Source organism: Miscanthus floridulus, chromosome 16, assembly GCF_019320115.1.
Source record: "Miscanthus floridulus cultivar M001 chromosome 16, ASM1932011v1, whole genome shotgun sequence".
Lineage (NCBI taxonomy): Eukaryota > Viridiplantae > Streptophyta > Magnoliopsida > Poales > Poaceae > Miscanthus > Miscanthus floridulus.
In genome coordinates, this window is record NC_089595.1 from 67,484,321 (window position 1) to 67,506,690 (window position 22,370).

At 48.0% G+C, this 22,370-nt stretch overlaps 2 protein-coding genes across 13 annotated transcripts; both read right to left on the reverse strand.

Annotated features, from left to right (window-relative positions):
* Positions 1–355: 355 nt before the first annotated feature.
* Positions 356–21,091, reverse strand: LOC136512831 (pentatricopeptide repeat-containing protein At1g20230-like). 12 transcript variants are annotated; one of them, XM_066506838.1, is made up of 6 exons: positions 18,985–21,091; positions 17,960–18,022; positions 17,710–17,873; positions 1,627–2,457; positions 1,418–1,531; positions 956–1,272 (listed from the first exon to the last, which is right to left on the reverse strand). In XM_066506838.1, the coding sequence occupies exon 1, from the start codon at positions 21,074–21,076 to the stop codon at positions 19,079–19,081; it is 1,998 nt and encodes a 665-aa protein (XP_066362935.1). In that variant the 5' UTR covers positions 21,077–21,091; the 3' UTR covers positions 956–1,272; positions 1,418–1,531; positions 1,627–2,457; positions 17,710–17,873; positions 17,960–18,022; positions 18,985–19,078. The 12 variants fall into 12 exon arrangements, 11 of the variants coding, with proteins under 11 accessions (XP_066362933.1, XP_066362939.1, XP_066362942.1 ...); XM_066506840.1 differs by lacking the exon at positions 17,960–18,022 and having other exon boundaries at positions 957–1,272; positions 1,627–1,919; positions 2,022–2,457; XM_066506841.1 differs by lacking the exon at positions 17,960–18,022 and having other exon boundaries at positions 957–1,272; positions 1,627–1,951; positions 2,022–2,457.
* Positions 15,842–16,366, reverse strand: LOC136510777 (uncharacterized). Its single transcript, XM_066505118.1, has 2 exons — positions 16,286–16,366; positions 15,842–16,186 (listed from the first exon to the last, which is right to left on the reverse strand). The coding sequence occupies exons 1-2, from the start codon at positions 16,364–16,366 to the stop codon at positions 15,842–15,844; spliced, it is 426 nt and encodes a 141-aa protein (XP_066361215.1).
* Positions 21,092–22,370: the final 1,279 nt, after the last annotated feature.

The following is a 22,370-nucleotide window of genomic DNA, read 5'->3' on the forward strand; positions in this document are numbered from 1 at the left end:
CTGCTGAAGTAATTTTGCAGAACAAAGCGTAGGATTGATGCCCTTGCGCTGTCGTTGGCCAACTAAACAAAGACAAATTACGATCACACAATTCAAATTTCTAAGAATCTGTTGCAATCCATATTGTTGCTGATGTTTCTTTTTCTGTAGCCAGAAAATCCAGCTGCACTGCAGCAGCATTGTTTTTGCCCTGCCAGAGAGGATCACGCCAACCGGGTCTTCTCAGATTTGGCAGCAGCTTAAACAACAGTACCAAATCGTACATCCAGGATACAAAAAGCACACATACACAGTAACAGATAAACAACACACACATATAAAATGCAGACAATGAAAAAGATGAATCAGACAAGTAGAAAGCAGCATGTAACAACAATTAAACTTGAAAGCAAACATATCACAATATTCATATGTAGTTAAAACTTTGTTAAGATGAACCACATAACTCAGGTTAGTCCATTCCAATCCAGGTTTCTCAAAAACCTTCACAAGCAGGGCACATTGCTGGAACCAATTCAAGACTCGGGAGGTATCCAGCTACTATTGCAGTAGTAAGAATGTATACGATATCTACACCATTATTGGCGGAGAAGACAGAACATCAATTTCTATTCTGCAGATAGACCACAGAGACTTAGCCTTAGATAGGAGTGCTTGGAAGACAGCTATTCACGTGCCTGAACCTTGATTGCTTCTGCTGAGTTTCAACTCTAGCCTACCCCAACTTGTTTGGGACTTAAAGGCTTTGTTGTTGTTGTTGTTGTTGTTGTTGTTGTAGATAGACCACAGAGAAAGTCTGCTAATTCAATCCTATTAGAAAAGTAATGTTGCATCTGTTGGTAAGTTCAAGTGTTCCGAGCTACCATCGTCATGAAGACCTGCACACATATCAAAATCAGAAGAGTGGCTGAATAAAATGGACTAGAAAGCAGCATGGCAGCAATCAAAATCCACCACTAAGAGATCACCACAATCGTATCCAGATGCATCAATAATCTTATTCTTAGCTAATGCACTTGGTCCATTCAGTTTGTCAAAAGGCCATTTAAAAAATGCATTATTATTGACAACCAACTCATTCCAGACATAATATTATTCAGTCCATTTTCAGAGACACGTAAACATACACTTCATTTCTATAGAAACAAAACAACAAACAACAATAGCTAAAAGTATTCAGACACACTTATCAACACCACAATCTAGATATTGATAAATGGTTCTGTATCTTCTAGCAATAGTGTGCCCTTCTCAGCACCTAAATCGTGATCACTGTCAAAACCAATGGCATAAATAGTAAAATCATTTCTAATTCCAATGTTCTATTACTTAAAAGAAGCAATAGAATAAAAAGTGTCATGTTAGTGTTCTTGTTATGTCAAATAGTCTTGATTCCTGAAGTTAAAAATTGGCTCACCTGTGTTTATGGACCGCAAGGCAATGATAGTAAAATCATGTTTCTGCAGGAATTGAGGGATATTTGTGCTGCCTGCCAAGGACCTTGGGTGATGCTTGGAGATTTTAATCGCATCTACAAAGATGAGGATAAGAACAATAGTAACCTAAACCGTGCCATGATGGGAAGATTTAGAAGGCTGATCAATGATTTGTCCTTAAAAGAAATACCTCTTCATGGACACAAATTCACATGGTCTAATCTGCAAGACTCACCAACAATGGTTAAGCTGGATAGAGTCCTATGTTCTGTTGATTGGGAACAGCTCTTCTCGGACTATCTCCTGCAAAGTGCTGCATTGGAAGATTCTGATCATTGTCCTCTGATCCTTGGGTTAACAGATCGCAAAGCTGGGAAACCTAGATTCCACTTTGAACCTTTTTGGCCCAAACAGGATGATTTTCAGAGCGTAGTTGAGACGGCTTGGAATTCTGTTCCTGCTGTTTCCTGCCCCTTTGAGACCCTGTCAAGGAATTCAAAGCGACAGCCAAGGGGCTGCAGAGTTGGAGTCAAAGCAAGATTGGGCACATCAACAGTCAGCTGGGGTTAGCAAGAGAGATCTTACATATGCTGGAGATTGCCCAGGATAACAGAGATCTGTCACCTAGCGAGAGGTGGCTGTGTAATCAATTAAAAAAACATTCCTTGGCTTTATCCTTACTACAACAAACAATTGCAAGATGTCACTCGGATTAATTGGCTTAGTGATGGTGATGCCAACACTGCCCTATTTCACCTCCATGCCTACCATCGTAAGAACAAGAATTTCATTGCTCAGTTGATTCAAGAGGACCAAGTGATTACAGATCATGATGGCAAGGCAGCAGCAATTTATGACTCCTACAATGGTCTGATTGGGACAAGTGTGGACAGAGACTGGACAATTAATCTTGACGAGCTACACATCACAGGCCATGAGCTTGGACAACTTGATGCTCCTTTTTCTGAGGATGAGGTGTGGAGAACTATCCGCCAACTGCCGAGCAATAAAGCACCAGGACCTGATGGATTTACAGGTCAGTTCTATCAGACTTGCTGGTCAATTATAAAGCAAGACATTATGAATGCAGTTTCTGCCATTGGCAGCAGAAAATTCAGAAACCTGGAAACTCTTAATATAGCTTATATTACCTTGCTGCCCAAAAGGGATGAGGCAAGGAATGTCAAGGATTTTCATCCTATAAGCCTGTTGCATAGTTTTGCTAAATTGATCAAAAAAAACTTGCAAATAGGCTGGCTTCTCATCTTGACCAGATGGTCTCAAGTAGTCAAAGTGCCTTCATAAAAAAGAGATTCATCCAGGACAACTTCATGCTTGTCCAACAGACGGCGAGGTTTCTCCACCAGCAGAAACAGCCCCGGATTCTCCTTAAACTGGATATCTTGAAAGCTTTTGATTCGGTGTCCTGGCCATTCCTCCTAGAAGTCCTGAGGAAGATGGGTTTTGGTGTTATTTGGTGTGACATCATCAGTGGACTTCTACCATCTTCATCAACACAGGTGCTACTAAATGGTGTCCCTGGTGAGGTAATTTTTCACAGGCGAGGACTGCGACAAGGTGATCCGTTATCACCTATGCTATTTATATTGGTGATGGTTGTACTTGCTCATATGGTGGCAAAGGCCTCGACTGAGGGACTTTTGCAACCCCTTGCAACTCGGGCTTTGTCTCATCGTGTTTTATTCCTTCGACACACTTCCAGTAACATTGATTTAATCCTGGACATTCTCCAACTTTTCGGGGAAGCATCTGGTCTCAAAACCAATTTACAGAAAAGCAATGCTGATCCCATCCAATGCTCAGAGACTGATATTATGGTGCTGCAAGAAAGATTGCCATGTGAAATTCTGGATTTTCCATGCAAGTATCTTGGTATACCTTTATCTATGCATAAACTAACTAGAGCACAAGTCCAGCCAATAATTGACAGAATTGCAGATTTGTTGCCTGGCTAGAAAGCAGACCTGCTCTCTCGAGCTGGGAGAGGAATACTAGTCCAATTTGTACTCACCTCAACTTTAGTCTATTTGGCAATGGCCTTGGACCTTCCAACATGGGCTCTCAAGGCAATAGATAAAATAAGAAGGGGATTTCTCTGGAGCGGACGCAAAGATGTGAAAGGTGGGCATTGTCTTGTGGCATGGCCTGAGGTCTGCCGACCTCCAGAGCTTGGAGGGCTTAGAATCTATGACTTGCAAAGGCTGGGATGGGCACTTAGAATGAGATGGCTGTGGCTACAGAAAACTGAGCCCAATAAACCATGGTTGGCCTTTCCTATCCAAGTTCATCTTTCAATAAGAGCTCTCTCTCCGTGGCAAAATCATTTCAGAAGTGGGTCATGGTGCTCGCACATTATTCTGGAAGGACAGATGGATCAATGGACAATGAGTAGCTGATCTTGCTCCACAAATTTTTGCCATTGTTAACAAGAGAAGAGCTAATAAGAGGACTGTGCTGGAAGCCCTTACTAACCATGGCTGGATTGTGGATATCCAAGGAGCTCTAACTGTGGGAATCATCACTGAATTCTTAGCGCTATGGGATATTCTCTCGGAGGTGACTCTGCAGCTTGGAGTGGAGGATGCTCATGTATGGCGGCTCTCGGCATCAGGATAATATTCGGCAAAATCTGCATATATATGAGGCTGTCAAGGGCCTCCACTCCAAGGCTAGGAGCTCCCTGACTTCGTAGCTCGTAGGAACCAGGTAGGGGTGGCGCCAGGGTTGTTGCCTGGCTGCCTGGGGAAGAGATGAGGTTTAGAGTTTGGGAGAGGTGAGGGGTTTAGATAACTTCTTCTTTCTTAATCCCAATCAAAGGTCTAGCTTACATATATATATAGGAGATAGCCTGGCCAGCTGATCACCCTCTGATTCACTTTCACACCTAAATCACTTGTTCACACTATGACCCTTTCACACTACAGGCCCTTTAGGGTGCTCCTGGCCGGTCAAGGCCTTGCTGGCTGCTTGCTGCTTCCTAGGCTGCCAGCTGTAATGCCGGCCCCACATGACATCTCTCCCGCCCTCGAGGAGCAGCTCGTCCTTGAGCTGGAAGCTTGGGTAGCGATCCTGGAAGGAATCGAGGTCTTCCCAGGTTGCTGATGCTGCTGGTTCGCCTTGCCAATGGATGAGGACTTGACGGACGCCGCGGGCCAGCCGGGTGCAGGAAGCGCGTTCAGGGACCGGCTGGGACGTGCCGTGATGCACGAGGGGCAGAGCCGGAGGCGACGACGGGGGAGTGCCAATGAACTTCTTGAGTAGGCCCACATGGAACACATCGTGCAGGCGAGCGCGAGGAGGGAGCTCGAGGCGATAGGCGACGCCGTTGATTACAGCGGCGATGCGGTATGGTCCATAGAACCTGGGCCGCAGCTTGCCGCGGGCAGCCCCCTGGAGCGAGGCCGGGGCACGGTGGCATAGGCGGAGCCATACCCAGTCCCCGGCGTTGAAGTTGACGTCGCGATGCCCTTTGTCGTAGTAGCGCTTGTAGACAGCCTGGGCCAGTTCCAGGCGGGCATGGGCGTCGTCCAGGAACTCGTCGCGTTCCGCCATGGTCTTGGCCACCGCCGCCACCCGTGTTTCACCCGGCTCGTATGACCGGATGGTTGGAGGGTCACGGCCATACACGAGCTTGAAGGGTGTCGTCTTGAGAGCGGACTGGAAAGCGGTGTTGTAGATGAACTCCGCCCAGGGCAGCCAGCGCACCCATTAACGGGGCCGGTCACCAGTGAAGCATCGAAGGTACATGATGATGACCTTGTTGGCAGCCTCGGTCTGCCCATCAGACTGGGGGTGGAAAGCAGTCGACATGTGGAGCTTGGCACCCGTAAGCCGCATGAGCTCCTTCCAGAACAGCGATGTGAACACCAGGTCGCGGTCGGAGACGATCGACTGGGGAATGTCGTGCAGCCGCACGATGTCGGAGAAGAAGCTCTGGGCCACTCACTCGGCGGAGTACGGGTGCGCCAAGGGAATGAAGTGGGCATACTTGCTAAGGCGATCGACGACGGTGAGGATCACAGATTTGCCGCCCACGCGAGGCAGAGCTTCAACGAAGTCCATCCCAATGTCGGCCCAGATCGTCGTCGGTACGGGCAGAGCAAGGAGCAGTCCTGCAGGATGCATATGCTCGGACTTGTAGCGTTGACAGGTGGCGCACGCCTTGATGAAGTCCTGGACCACCCGCCTAAGATTCGGTGAGTGGAAATCTCGACGGATGCGGTGCAGCGTGCGCTGGATGCCTTCGTGGCCATCCTCGTGGATGGCGGCGAGGAGTTCCTGATGAGGACATCAACACCGATCATACATCCACGCCGTTCACGCCGACACCTGCTGGTCCTATTACTCGTGCTCGTGCTCGAAAAGTTAATCATCAAGTGAGTTCCTTCTTGAGCTCTTGTCCATCCTATTTAGATCTTGGAGATACGTGCACTCTTGTTTTGATTAGGAATCAAGGAGAAGACCGAAAGGGAAAAGGACTCGCGTAGGCTGGATTCGGACTGCAGCACACCTCCAACTTGCGACGGTCGCCACGGTTACATACGGAGTCGGATTGGGGTGATTCTGGACTTGTTGGAAAGCTAATAAAGTCTACTTTCATACGGATCTGACCTCGTACTCATACCTGCTCAGAAGCAGCGTCAACAGTCCAAAAATCACCAAGAGGTCTATTCTGTCCAGGGTGCTGCGCCACCTTAAGTTAGCCCAATGGGCTTGTATCGTTTAGAGTCCAGTAGGGACGCGTCCTAGGGTTGGAGCACGACCCAAACTCTCTTGTGGTCGTCCTCCACACGTCATATACCCCTTAGCCACCACCAGGAACACTTGGGTTTTGTTTAGATCAAGTTTAGCCTTTGCTACTTGCTTGTAGGCGCGCGTGCTGATCCAGCCGCCCGTCTCCTTGTCTTCGGAACCCCACTCATAATAAGATTCAGTTTGAGGCTTTTAATTTCATCTTGCAAATTCAGTGCTTGTTTCGTTGTTCTTGCTAGTTCTTCGATTGCTTGCAGGACGGGAGCCCTAGTGGCTGGTTGTTGCGCTCCACAAGATCGTGACGGCCTTTGGAGGTGGTGTATCGGTTGCTAAGGCGCAGTCTTGGAAGGCTGTAGTGGGGCCGTGAACGTCATCTCCATCCACCAAATCGAGTTGTCTCACGCCTCTCATCGAAAGATCATCCATAAACCCTAGCGGGTTTATATCAATTGGTATCAGAGTAAGGTTTATCGGTGAGAGACTTCCAATCCTTCACTGTTTTATTTTTTCTATAGTCCAGAAAAGCCAAAAAAATAGTAGATTAGTTTCCTGCAATCCTATAGACCTTTGAGCCGTGGCTAGTGCTACCTAGTTAAGGCTTGTTGAATATTCGGTTGCATCGGGTGTGTCGGATTGCTGGTCTTAGTTTATTCCCTTAGAGTTTCGAGTTCTTGTCACTTTCCTATCACAACACGCGCTATCATATAGTCTCTCTGTTGGCCGAATCCAAGTAGGGTTTGAAGTTTGAATCGGACAAGGAATCGGCTGTTCCTCTCTGTTGGCCGAATCCAAGTAGGTTTTCAAGTTTGAGTCGGATCAAGGAATCGGTTATTCCTCGCTATTGGCCAAGTCCGAGTAGAATTGGAAGTTCCAATCGGATGAAGAATCAGTTCACCCTGTGCTACAAATATCAAACTAACCACGCTGCAAGTATTCATATCTAAACGAGTGGCTTACTCTAGAGAGAGAGAGAGAGAGAGAGATTAGTATTCATATCTTTTTTTTACCGGAATACCCCTGCCCTTTCGGAAAAAATGTGTGTGCTGAGTTACTCTTTGGGAGTGTTCTTGTTCATATAATCAGTTTTGAGTGCCCCCTGAAACAAAAATATATATATATATTCAAAAAAAAAAGAAAGAAAAAAAAAAGAAAAAAAAAGCAAAAGAAAAGAAGAGAAAGGGGCTGGTCTTAGAGATTTTTTGTTCACTTTGGGTGGTGTGTTGTGCTCTCCTTTGTGTCCAGGCTCACGTCTCTAGCACAGTCTAGACTAGGACCAGCACAGTACCGCCGGTTGAACGATTATTCAGCTTACTTTTTGTAACTAACGTGGTGCTAGTTCGTTCCTTGTTTCAGCCTACCTATAGCTCCACATATTCTACAGCTTGACAGGTCTCGTGCTGCGGCACCGATACACTTCATCCATTGCTGCAGACTTGTTGGTAGACGACCCCTCCTGTCGAGCAAGGTAAGAACTGGTAAGAACTTGTGTAACAGGTGGAGAGTGAGCGACTTGCTGTAGCTACATCCTAGTAGTTGTAGGGCTTTTATTTCTTCACTTGTCTTCTTGTTGTCTTTGTCTTTGAACCATGCCAGGGTCCGACGGAGATAACCAAATTCCACATTCGCCTCGCACAAAGGGCATCATACAACATTTTGAAAGGAAAGTGAAGCTGCACACGGAGGGACTTGATAATGACTTGCAGGTGACAAATGACAAACTTGGGCAGTTGGAGGCTACGCAGATTGCCGCAAACAACAAGCTTGCAGGTTTGGAGAAGTCCATTGCTAGTGTGGACAAAAGCCTTGCTGCTCTGCTGAGGCGTTTTGATGACCTCCACAACAATGATAAAGACCAGCATAAAGAAGAAAAGGAGGAAGATCGAGAGGATGGTAGTTATGATGAAGAATACACAGGTGATACTGAACATGATGATCGAGACACTCGTGATCGACGTCGCCTACGTCACAACCGTAGAGGTATGGGTGGCCGCCGCCGACGCGAGGTACACAATAATGATGATGCTTTCAGTAAGATTAAATTTAAAATACCTCCTTTTGATGGTAAATATGACCCTGATGCATACATTACTTGGGAGATTGCTGTTGATCAAAAGTTTGCATGCCATGAATTTTCTGAGAACACACGTGTTAGGGCTGCTACTAGTGAGTTCACAGATTTTGCTTCTGTTTGGTGGATCGAATATGGCAAGAAAAATCCTAATAACATACCTAAAACTTGGGATGCGCTGAAACGAGCCATGAGAGCTAGATTTGTTCCATCTTACTATGCCCGTGATATGATAAATAAGTTGCAACAATTGAGACAAGGTTCTAAAAGTGTAGAAGAATACTATCAGGAATTACAAACGGGCATATTGCGTTGTAAATTAGAGGAGGATGAGGAACCTGCTATGGCTAGATTTTTAGGTGGGTTAAATCGGGAAATCCAGGATATCCTCGCTTACAAAGAATACAATAACGTAACCAAACTGTTTCATCTTGCTTGTAAAGCTGAACGGGAAGTGCAGGGACGACGTGCTAGCGCAAGGACTAATGTTTCTGCAGGGAAAGCTAGTTCATGGCAGCAGCGCACGTCTACAACTCCGTCTACACGTACTCCTACGCCATCATCTAGTGACAAGACTCGAGTTGCCCCCACCAATTCAGTAGCGAAGACAGCGCAAAAGCCGGCTACGAGTACTTCATCCGTGGCATCGACAGGTAGAACAAGCAACATACAATGTCATCGGTGCAAGGGATATGGCCATATGATGCGTGACTGCCCAAACAAGCGTGTTATGATTGTCAAAGATGATGGTGAGTGTTCATCTGCTAGTGATTTTGATGAAGATACACTTGCATTGCTTACGGCTGACTATGCAGGTAGTGAGGAACACATAGAAGAACACATTAATGCAGGTGATGCGGAGCACTATGAGAGCTTGATTGTACAGCGAGTGCTTAGTGCACAAATGGAGAAGGCGGAGCAAAATCAGCGACACACTTTATTCCAAACAAAGTGTGTCATCAAGGAGCGTTCGTGCCGCATGATCATTGATGGAGGTAGCTGCAACAACTTGGCAAGTAGCGACATGGTACAGAAGCTCGCCCTCACCACCAAACCACACCCCCATCCCTACTACATCCAATGGCTGAACAACAGTGGTAAGGCAAAGGTAACGAGACTTGTGCGAATCGATTTTGCCATCGGATCATACAAAGATATTGTTGAATGTGATGTTATGCCTATGCAAACTTGCAATATTCTGCTAGGTAGACCATGGTAATTTGATAGAGATTCGATGCATCATGGTAGATCAAATCAATATTCGTTTCTATACCATGATCGAAAAATTGTGTTGCATCCTATGTCTCCTGAAGCTATTATGCAATCTGATGTTACTAAGGCTGCAAAAGCAAAGAGCGAGAGCAATAAAAATGACAAATCTGTTGTTGATGACAAAGATGAGATAAAATTGAAAGGACGTTGTATGCTTGCTACAAAATCTGATATTAATGAGTTCAATGCATCCACCTCTGTTGCTTATGCTTTGGTATGCAAGGATGCTCTGATTTCATTTGAGGATATGCAACGTTCTTTGCCCCCTGCTGTTGCTAACATTTTGCAGGAGTATTCTGATGTGTTCCCCATTGAGATACCAGCGGGGCTACCACCAATACGCGGGATTGAGCACCAAATTGATCTTATCCCTGGAGCATCTTTGCCAAACCGTGCGCCATACAGAACCAATCCGGAAGAAACAAAGGAAATTCAGCGACAAGTGCAAGAACTACTAGACAAAGGTTATGTGCGTGAGTCTCTTAGTCCTTGTGCTGTTCCTGTGATTTTAGTGCCTAAGAAAGATGAAACATGGCGCATGTGTGTTGATTGTAGGGCTATTAATAATATCACTATTTGATATCGACACCCTATTCCACGATTAGATGATATGCTTGATGAATTGAGTGGTGCTGTTGTGTTTTCAAAGGTTGATTTGCGTAGTGGGTACCACCAGATTCGTATGAAATTGGGAGATGAATGGAAAACTGCTTTCAAAACTAAGTTCGGTCTATATGAGTGGTTAGTCATGCCTTTTGGGTTAACTAATGCACCTAGTACTTTCATGAGATTAATGAACGAGGTTTTGCGTGCTTTCATTGGAAAATTTGTTGTCTACTTTGATGATATACTGATTTATAGCAAATCCATAGATGAACACCTTGATCACTTACGTGCTGTTTTCAATGCTCTACGTGATGCACGTTTGTTTGGTAACCTTGAGAAGTGCACTTTCTGCACCGATCGAGTATCGTTTCTTGGCTATGTTGTCACTCCATAGGGAATTGAGGTTAATAAAGCCAAGGTGGAAGCTATACAAGGATGGCCTGTACCCACGACGGTTACGCAAGTGCGGAGTTTCCTAGGACTTGCTGGTTTCTATCGCCGTTTTGTGAAGGACTTCAGCACCATTGCTGCACCATTGAATGAGCTTACAAAGAAGGGAGTGCCCTTTTCTTGGGGCAAAGCACAAGAGCACGCCTTCCATGTGCTGAAAGATAAGTTAACACATGCACCTCTACTCCAAGTCCCTGATTTTAATAAGACTTTCGAGCTTGAATGTGATGCGAGTGGAATTGTATTGGGTGGTGTTTTGTTACAAGAAGGCAAACATGTTGCATACTTTAGTGAGAAATTGAGCGGGCCTATTCTTAATTATTCTACATATGATAAGGAATTATATGCTCTAGTGTGGACATTAGAAATATGGCAGCATTATTTGTGGCCCAAAGAATTTATTATACATTCTGATCATGAATCTTTGAAGCATATTCGTAGTCAAGGAAAACTGAATCGTAGACATGCAAAATGGGTTGAATATATTGAATCTTTTCCTTATGTTATCAAACACAAGAAAGGGAAGGATAATATCATTGCAGATGCATTGTCTAGGAGATATACTTTGCTGAATCAACTTGATTACAAGATCTTTGGGTTAGAAACAATTAAAGACCGATATGCTCATGATGCTGATTTTAAAAAAGTGCTGCTGCATTGTAAAGATGGGAAAACATGGAACAAATTCATCATCAATGATGGGTTTGTGTTTAGAGCTAACAAGCTATGCATTCCAGCTAGCTCCGTTCGCTTGTTGTTGCTGCAGGAAGCGCATGGAGGTGGCTTGATGGGGCATTTTGGAGTGAAGAAGACGGAGGACATTCTTGCTGGTCATTTCTTTTGGCCAAAGATGCGACGAGATGTGGAGAGATTTGTTGCTCGCTGCACAACATGTCAAAAGGCTAAGTCCCGGTTGAATCCACACGGTTTGTATATGCCTCTTCCTGTTCCTAGTGCTCCTTGGAAGGATATTTCTATGGATTTTGTGTTGGGATTGCCACGGACTAGGAAAGGGGGAGATAGTGTTTTTGTGGTTGTGGATCGATTCTCTAAAATGGCACATTTCATACCATGTCATAAAACTGATGATGCTACAAATATTGCTGATTTGTTCTTTCGAGAAGTTGTTCGCTTGCATGGTGTGCCAAATACAATTGTTTCTGATCGTGATGCTAAATTTCTTAGCCATTTTTGGAGAACTTTATGGGCCAAATTGGGGACTAAGCTTTTATTTTCCACCACTTGTCACCCCCAAACTGATGGTCAAACTGAAGTTGTGAATAGAACTTTGTCTACTATGTTAAGGACTATTTTAAAGAAGAATATTAAGATGTGGGAAGATTGTTTGCCTCATATTGAGTTTTCTTATAATCGTTCGCTGCATTCTACTACGAAGATGTGTCCCTTTGAGATTGTTTATGGCTTGTTACCACGTGCTCCTATTGATTTAATGCCATTGCCAAGTTCTGAAAAGTTGAATTTTGATGCTAAGAAACGTGCTGAATTGATGCTAAAACTACATGAAACCACTAAAGAAAACATAGAGCGCATGAATGCTAAGTACAAATTTGCTGGAGATAAAGGTAGAAGGGAATTGATTCTTGAACCTGGAGATTTGGTTTGGTTGCATTTGCGAAAGGATAGGTTTCCTGAATTAAGAAAATCTAAATTGGTGCCTAGAGCGGATGGTCCTTTTAAAGTGATGCAACGAATAAATGAGAATGCATATAAGCTTGATCTTCCTGCAGATTTTAGGGTTAGTCCCACATTTAACATTGCAGATTTGAAGCCTTATTTGGGTGAGGAGGATGAGCTTGAGTCGAGGACGACTCAAATTCAAGAAAGGGAGGATGATGAGGACATCAACACCGATCATACATCCACGCCGTCCACGCCGACACCTGCTGGTCCTATTACTCGTGCTCGTGCTCGAAAAGTTAATCATCAAGTGAGTTCCTTCTTGAGCTCTTGTCCATCCTGTTTAGATCTTGGAGACACGTGCACTCTTGTTTTGATTAGGAATCAAGGAGAAGACCGAAAGGGAAAAGGACTCGCGTAGGCTGGATTCGGACTGCAGCACACCTCTAACTTGCGACGGTCGCCACGGTTACATACGGAGTCGGATTGGGGTGATTCTGGACTTGTTGGAAAGCTAATAAAGTCTACTTTCATACGGATCTGACCTCGTACTCATACCTGCTCAGAAGCAGCGTCAACAGTCCAAAAATCACCAAGAGGTCTATTCTGTCCAGGGTGCTGCGCCACCTTAAGTTAGTCCAATGGGCTTGTATCGTTTAGAGTCCAGTAGGGACGCGTACTAGGGTTGGAGCACGACCCAAACTCTCTTGTGGTCGTCCTCCACACATCATATACCCCTTAGCCGCCACCAGGAACACTTGGATTTTGTTTAGATCAAGTTTAGCCTTTGCTACTTGCTTGTAGGCGCGCGTGCTGATCCAGCCGCCCGTCTCCTTGTCTTCGGAACCCCACTCATAATAAGATTCAGTTTGAGGCTTTCAATTTCATCTTGCAAATTCAGTGCTTGTTTCGTTGTTCTTGCTAGTTCTTCGATTGCTTGCAGGACGGGAGCCCTAGTGGCTGGTTGTTGCGCTCCACAAGATCGTGACGGCCTTTGGAGGTGGTGTATCGGTTGCTAAGGCGCAGTCTTGGAAGGCTGTAGTCGGGCCGTGAACGTCATCTCCATCCACCAAATCGAGTTGTCTCACGCCTCTCATCGAAAGATCATCCATAAACCCTAGCGGGTTCATATCAGTTCCTACAGCAGGGGGGCGCCCGGCGGGATGTAGAGGCGCCCCTGGAACACGACCAGGCCATCGACGAGGGACCAAGGAGCGCCGCGCTGGTTGGCGGTGATTGCTTCCTTGATGACAACCAAGGCGGGTTCCAGCTCGTGGGCTTCCGTAGTCGATCGTCGAAGTCGAAGCGCGGGCCGGAGATGGCTTAGGATCGCGCCCACCTCCGTGTCTCTCCGAGACAGAGCGTCGGCCACGATGTTGGAGCTGCCGGCTTTGTACTCCACCGTGAAATCGAACCCCAGCAGCTTGCCGACCCAGTGATGCTGCGGGATCGTGGCCAAGCGCTGGTCTAGCAAGAATTTCAAGCTGAAATGATCAGTACGTACCAGAAATTGGCGCCCCCAGAGATATGGTCACCAGTGACGAATAGCCAGAACCAAACCGATCAGTTCCCGCTCATAAGCCGCGAGAGATTGATGACGTGGTGCTGCTGGTCTACTGAAGAACGCCACTGGGTGGCCTGCCTGGAGGAGAACAGCTCCAAACCCATAGGTGGACGCATCACATTCAACCACAAACGGTTGCCCAAAGTCAGGCATGGCCAGCACCGGCGCGGAGGTGATGGCTATCTTGAGAGCTGTGAAGGCGGCGCCGGCGGCGTCGGTCCAGGTGAAGCCGCCCTTTTTTAGCAGAGCTGTCAGAGGGGCGGCGATGGCGCCGAAGTTCTTGACGAACTTGCGGTAGTATCCCGCAAGCCCCAAGAAGCCACGCACAGCCCAGGCCGAGCGCGGTTGTGGCCAGTTTGCCACAGCCTGAACCTTCTCTGGATCCATGGCCACTCCGTCGGCCGAGATGATGTGCCCCAGGTAGGAGATTGAGCTGACGCCGAACGCGCATTTGGAGCGCTTGATGAACAGCTGGTGCTGCTGGAATACCTTGAGAACGCCGCAGAGATGACGCAGGTGTGCGGCGAGGGAGTCGCTGTAGATCAGGATGTCGTTGAAGAAGACGAGGACAAAGCGACGGAGGAAGGATCGCAGCACATCGTTCATCAATGCTTGAAATGTTGCCGGGGCGTTGCAGAGGCCGAACGGCATGATGAGGAACTCATAGAGTCCGTCATGGGTTCGAAACGCCGTCTTCGCCACGTCCCCCGGGTTCATGCGCACTTGGTGGTACCCCGAGCGCAAGTCGAGCTTGGTGAAGTACCGGGCGCCGTGCAGCTCGTCGAGGAGCTCGTCGACGACTGGGATGGGGTACGCATCCTTCATGGTGATGGCGTTCAATGCGCGGTAGTCCACGCAAAAGCGCCATGTCCCGTCGGCCTTCTTGACCAACAGAACAAGGGAGGAGAAGGCCGACATGCTGCGTTGGATGATGCCCTGATTCAGCATAGCAATGCACTGGCGTTCAAGCTCATCTTTGTGGGCGGCGGGGTAGCGGTAGGGCCTGACCGCCACCGGTGTGGAGCCTGGGCGCAAGGTGATGCTGTGGTCTTGAGAACGCGGTGGCGGCATTCCGGATGGTTCCGCGAACACCGGTGCAAACTCCTCCAGGAGCGCCGGAAGCAAGTCATCAGCGCTACAGGCGCGCAAGGATGGAGCCGGAGAGCTGGCCACCCCCGACCAGCAGACGCGGTGGTCACCATGCAAAATGACATGGTCAGGGTGCCAAAATCCCAGAGTATAGGCCCCAGCGCGGCCAGCCAGTCGGTCCCCAGGACGACGTCGTACCCGGCGAGGGGTAGGGCGAAGAAATCGGTGGTGAAGCGCTCGCCGTCGATGGAGAAGGGGACGGCGCGGTAGGCACCGGGGCAGGGCACCCGGTCGCCATTAGCCACAGTGACCTTCATGCTGCCCCGGGATTGGAGTTGGAGGGACGTGCGCGCCGCGGCCTCCTCGGACACAATTGTGTGTGGACCCTGAGTCCAGCAAGGCGAGCAGAGTAGTGCCGCCCATCTGAACGCGGACCTGCATCGTCTCCGGTGTGCGCACGCCCGCCATGGCGAGGAGGGAGATGTGGGGGTCGTCCGCGGCGGCGTCGGCGGCGGCTGTGTCCTCTGCGTCATTGGCCTCTGAGAGCTCCAGGAAGAAGATGCGCTTGCACACCCGATTGTGACCGCGCTCAAATTTTTCGTCGTAGTTAAAACAGAGCCCAAGTCTTTTCCGCGACTCCATCTCCGACTCCGATAGTCGTCGGAGGGGACGGCCCGCGAAGGAGGCCGACGCACCGGGCATGCTGGACGGCGGTGCCGGAAGGGCCAGCGGCAGAGGACCGCCTGGCAGGATCCCGCGCGCCGCGGCCTTGTAGGTGACTTGCCCCGAAGCAGGGGACGACGCACGCGTTGGCACGGCGTAGTATTGTTCGCGTTGCTCCAGGGTGCGCGCGAGATTCATCGCCATGATCAGCGTCTGCGGTTTCTGCACCTGTACGTCGATGCTGAGCGGAGGGCCCAGTCCAGCTGTGAATGCCTGGACCCGCTAGCGCTCGTCGAGCAGCCCGACGTGTGGAAGCAGAGACTCGAAGCGATCCTGGTACTCCGCCACCGTCGAGGTGCGTTTGCACTCCATCAGCTCGGCCATCGGGTTGGAGCGGATCGGAGGCCCGTAACGGAGATTGAGCAGCTCGGAGAATCGCCGCCAGGACGGCGTGCCCTCATCGGTTTGGACTTGCAGGTACCACATCTGGGCTCCTCCCTCCAGATTGTAAGAAGCCATCCAAACTTGTTCTTCGGCCGCGATCCGCTGTTGATGGAAGTATGACTCGCATCGGTTGAGGAAGGCGAGTGGATCGGACTTGCCGTCAAACTTTGGAAAGTCCAGCTTCTAGAACCGTGGGGGACGGGCACCCTGATGGTCATCGAAACCTGACCCTCGGGGTCCCATGGAGGTTGATGGCGGCAGCTGGGACTGCTGCAGCGTGACGATCTGCTGTTGCATCGCCGCCATGTTCTTGGAGAGGTCCCCGATGAGTTTGGTCAGATCGCCAATGGTGGGCTCGGCCATGGGGATCGAGGAAGAGTCAGTGGAGTGGGTGGGCGAATTGGGGGTGGAGGATTGGGATGCAGCAGCGGAAGCCGAGGAACGATGGCCGGAGGATCGCCGGAAACTTGATACCAGGTTGTCAAGGGCCTCCACTCCAAGGCTAGGAGCTCCCTGACTTCGTAGCTCGTAGGAACTAGGTAGGGGTGGCGCCAGGGTTGTTGCCTGGCTGCCTGGGGAAGAGATGAGGTTTAGAGTTTGAGAGAGGTGAGGGGTTTAGATAACATCTTCTTTCTTAACCCCAATCAAAGGTCTAGCTTACATATATATAGGAGATAGCCTGGCGGCTGATCACCCTCTGATTCACTCACACCTAAATCACTTGTTCACACTCATGACCCTTTCACACTACAGGCCCTTTAGGGTGCTCCTGGCCGGTCAAGGCCTTGCTGGCTGCTTGCTGCTTCCTAGGGTGCCGGCTGTAATGCCGGCCCCACATGACAGAGGCCTTCTTCATTGGCTCCACTACATTCAGACCATGGGAGCGTATTTGGAAAACTTGGGCTCCTGGAAAGTGCCGCTTCTTTATGTGGTTGGCAGCACATAACAAATGCTGGACAGCAGACAGGCTTGCATGCCGAGGTCTCCGACATCCTACCCGCTGCCCCCACTGCAATCAAGAGGAAGAAACTATCAATCATCTGTTAGTATCATGTGTGTTTGCGCGAGAATTTTGGTTTGTTTTGCTGCAGAAAGTGGGTTTACAGGCCCTTTCGCCAGAACAAGATGAACCCTCCTTTGATGAATGGTGGGCCAAGGCAGAGTCAAGAATGGATGGTTCACACAAAAAAGAACTCAAATCGCTTATCATCGTTGGGGCATGGACAATTTGGAACCATCGCAATCGATGCGTTTTTTTATGGTACTCCTCCTAACTTGGCTGGAGCATTGCTGCTCGCAAGTGAGGAACAACATTACTGGAGTCTTGCAAAGGCTCAGGGAAGCTCTTCACTTGAGCCTGTAGATAGCCAGTAGGGTCCTTTTGTGGTGGTGACGTCGTTTTTTGTCTTAGTAAAAGGCGCGTGTGTTTTTCTAAGAGATTAGGAGTGTGGGTGGGTGTTGTAAGGGCTCTTGCCCCTTTTTTCTTCTTAATACAAAGATACGCAGCTCTCCTGCGTGTTCAAGAAAAAAAAAGTTTTCTTTGGAGATATTCAGGGTGATGGACCTCCTGTTTGCTCCTGCGATATCACAAAATAAGTAACCAAGGGGTATAATTCTTGAGTATCAAATATAAAACTCCCCTAAAATATAATTTTTCTCCTCACCATTATATAATTTGTTTCCTCTTTGAATGACAAATATTTTACCTTTCACTGAATCTCAAAATTTGAACCGGCGAAAAATCTCCTTCCTCAGGCCTTATAGAACAAATGCCTCAAGTATACCATCCCCTTCAAACATACTAGAGCAAATTTCCTCAGTCCATGAGCTGAGAAAGTAGAAGAATCCTTTTTTTCCTGCTGGGCTCCAACTACAGGTGACAATGGATTAGCATCCAAATCCATATGGATAAATCCAACTAAAATCCAAGGAAAAAGAATCCAAATCCAAACCTACCCTAATACGAAATGATTAATGTCAAGTCCAATCCAATACAATTGCTCTTAAGTCCAAATCCATCTAGTATGATCCAATAATAACAAAACCATTATAACTACATGTTCATTCTATGTCAAAAGCTGGACCTTAGAATTTAAAAGCTCACATCCACACCTTAAAATTTAAAATTGATTTAAGTTTGTTAGAAATGAGTTAGTACGATTTTAGACTGGTGTGAGTAGATATATACATGGTCCTCACGTCGAAAGTTGGACCTAGAATTAATACCTCGTGTTCATACCTTAAAATTTTAGTGAATTTGACTAAAGTTTGTTGGAGATAATTCAGTATGATTGCCCACTACTTTGTGTAGATCGGTGCGACTAGGTATATAAGTGGGCCCCACGTCAAAAGTTGGACACCAGTAGACTTAAAAACCTCGCATTCACACCTTAAAACTTTAGCAAAATCGACTAAATGTTTTTGGAAATGACTTGATACGATTGCCCGCTACTTTGTGTAGACCGGTTTGGCAAGTGGTTTTGTTAGGATGACTTGATCACTAGCAGCAATAATTGTGGTGAATCTCAAATTAGAACACATTCATGACATTAAGATAATAAATGTGCTGAATTGCATATCAAATGTTTTTGGAGAGTTGGACCTAGTAAAATATCATATGATAACTAATCACTTCATATGTAAGGAATTATACCATGCTATCATAGCAAATCACAAAATCATGAGGTAGTTGCAAAAATACAGAACTGGCTAAAGAACTACTAACTAAAGAACTGGCCATCATACATGTGTAGATGCAAAAATACAGAACTGCCTAGGAAACAAATATATATTGGGATGAAAATATCAGATAGATAAATTTGAAATGGTCACCTAAAGACACTACACAGCAGCTGTTGTTGCATAATGCATTAGTCTTCTTTTTTTTCCTCTCCAATGCATAATGTATAAGTCCTGATATCGGATTTTCTTCTTCCTTTTGACATATGAAGTCAGGCCAGATTGCATAGTTAAACAATTACCTTATGGAAAAAAATCCAGAAATGAATGCTATGTTCCATTGCCATCCTCATCAAGTTGTTGTGCAAATAGTATTGCAGGAAAGCACAAACAGAGTCACCAATAATCCCCACAGGAACATTTTCCACCCCTAAAGTGATGGAACCTGTTGGTATCTCTAACAGATATCTCCCTCCCCTCAAAAGATGATATAAATTTCATTGCCTCATGGCAGTTGCCACAAATTCGGAGGTTCTTTATCACCCGAAGGGTTGTGCCTGGGCTAGTGCTTATGAGTCCCAAAGCGACAGCTAGCTTCTCACTGTGAACAGCAAGGATATCATCTTTCTCTTGTTCCTCCACATCATGTAGGACAAAATCTGTGCTTGGCACAAAGCCTAGCTTCCTCATCTCAACATTAAGCTGCTTTAGTTTCTCAATTATCGCAGTCATCATAGGGTGTGAATCATCACCAGCCAACAACATATGCACCTTGTTCTTAATCTCGATCCAGCTACAGCCCTTTTCCTTCTTCAAGCCTACATCCTTCATCATCTCTCTAACTCTATTAACCCCATCCCACATTTTCTTATAAGCATAAATGTTAGAAAGCAGGACATAATTACCAGCATTTTCTGGCTCTAGACGAAAGAGCTTTTCTGCTGCAACCTCAGCCAGATCCACATTGCCATGAACGCGGCAAGAGCCTAATAACGAACCCCAAATACATCCATCTGGTTCAAATGGCATATCACTTATGAGATCATATGCCTCGTCAAGCTTGCCAGCACGTCCTAGAAGAGTAACCATACATGCATAATGTTCCATCCTCGGAGAAACACCATATTCAGCATGCATTTCTTTGAAATAGTGACGCCCTTCCTCTGTCAGGCCGGCTTGGGTACAAGCAGCAAGCACGCAGGTGAAGGTGACCATGTCAGGCTTCTGTTTGCACACCAGCATTGAGTGAAACAACCGAACTGCATTCACAGCCTCTCCATGCATAGCATAGCCACCGATCATCACATTCCATGACACCACATTCCGAGATGACATTGCGTCAAATATTATTCTCGCATCCTTAACCCTGCCGCACTTTGCATACATGTCCACCAACGCACTGCTCACATAAACATCATGCAGAACGCCCTTCCTGAGAGCAAAACTGTGCGCTGACCTCCCATGTGTCAGAGCTGCAACATTGGCAAACGCTGGCAGCACACAAGGGATCGTGACAGAGTTTGGTTCAATCCCTTGTGCCTGCATCTCCCTGAAAAGTTCCACAGCCTCCAAATCCTTACCGTTCTGCACACAACAAGCAACAATCGAGGTCCAGGACACGACATTCAGCTCAAGTCCCCGGCCAACAAACTCCCTGAACAACCTTAGTGCCTCAGAGACTTGCGTGTTCCGAGATAGCCCCGCGATGAGGGCATTGCAAGAAGCAACATCCACGTGGCTAGACTCATCAAACACCCGGACAATCTCCGCGGCCCGCCCGCACTTTCCATACATATCGATGAGGGCGGTGACCACACAGGCGTCCACCCTGCAACCTGCCTTCACTGAGTATCCGTGCAGCTGTTCGCCCACCGAAACCAAACCCACGTCGCCAAGGGCAGAGAGCGCGCACGAGACGCCCGTGGCATCAGGACGCAGGAGCCCTTCCCCGTGCATCCTCACGAGCGCCACGACCGCGTCCCGGGCACGCCCGCTGCGGTTGAGCCCAGACACGAGCCCGTTCCAGGTGATGACGTTCGGCTCCACGCCGCCGTCCCACCGCATCTCCTCGAGTAGGCGCCAGGCGCCCTCGGCGTCCCCGCGCGCCGCGTGCGCCGCGACCAGCGCGCTCCAACCGACGACGGTCCTCTGCGGGCGCGGCATTCCGTCGAACACGCCGCGCGCGTTGGCCGTGGTGCCGAGGCGGAGGTAGGCATGAAGGAGCGAGGAGGCGACGAAGGGGTCCCGCACGAGGCCGGTGACCTCGGCGGCGGCGTGGAGAGCGCGAGCGAGCGGCAGCGTCGGGCATGACTTGAACGCGGTGGGGAGGAGGTGCGGGTCCGGAGGGATGGAAACGTGGCGGAGGAAGTGGTGGAGGGAGCTGGAATGGGACATGCCCACTCGCCTATACTCTGCTCATTCGTGGACGCCGGAGGTTGAAATATGAAAGAAAAATGTTTGGTAGGCTACGTAGGACAACGGTGAAACGATCCTCACCACAATATTCATTCCGTTCAAAATAAATTACATTTCTTGCTATGTACTTCGACAAAATTATTTCAGAACGCCTGCGTCCGACGGGATATCCGTTCAAATGCGGCTCCGACGCTTGCGCCGCTCCCGCGTCCGCATTCCGCACCATGCTCCGTGTCCCGCGTCCCGCGTCCCGCCCCAGCACCCGCGCTCACGTTCATCGTAGGGACCCGTGCCCACCCTGCGCCCCGCACGGGGAACCCACGTTGGTTGATCCGGTTGTGCCCGAGCAGTAGCGACAGCCACCGGCCGCACCGTGCAACAAACAAGATGAAAACTTTACAATATACGTCTAAAACAGATAAAACATTTGAAACATATAGTTGAAACACCATTGCAACATATGCAACATATGCAACATCTCAATGCAACAAACAAAAGAAGACAGATGAAATACTTGAGACATACGTCTGAAACACATGTAAAAAAAACGGATGAAACATTGGGGATAGACGCTTGCAACATACGTGTGCAACCATTGTAACATATGCAACATCTCGATCTACTTTTGCAACATTCACATGAAATAATTGAAACATGCATCTGAAACAACTAAAACACTTGAAACATGGGCTTGCAACATGTCTGAAGAACCGTCCAGAAATACTTGAAAAACAACATCGATCGTCGCGCGGCCATGACCTACCTGGTGAGCAACTTCGGTGGCGCAGGCTTGCTGGATGGTGCGCACACGCACGCCCGCCATGCCCGCCGTCGACCGAGGGGGGAGGAGACACTGTCGGATCTAGGGAGGGCGCCGCCAACAGGGGTAGGGGAGGGTCAACGGCTTACTTGGATCTTGCCGGGGTGGGGGAGGGGCACCGCTCAGGTGGGGAAGGAGGACGCCGGGGTGGGGAAGCGCGCCGTCGCCGCCCAGGGAGGCAACCATGGCCACGCGTTAGGGTAGGCGCGGGGCGCGAGCGCACGGAAGGAGGAGGAAGCTAGAGGGACTAGGTGCGGGAGTGAGCGAGTGAGGCATCCGTCCATTCCAGACATCTTAACTGCAGCATTATCGAAATTATTTCTATAGTACTCCCTCCGTTCTAAATTATAAGATATTTTAGCTTTTCTACTAGATGTATTATTTAGCTATATATCTACATATAGTATATCTAAGTGCGTAACAAAAGCTAAGTCAAAAGCATTTTATAATTTG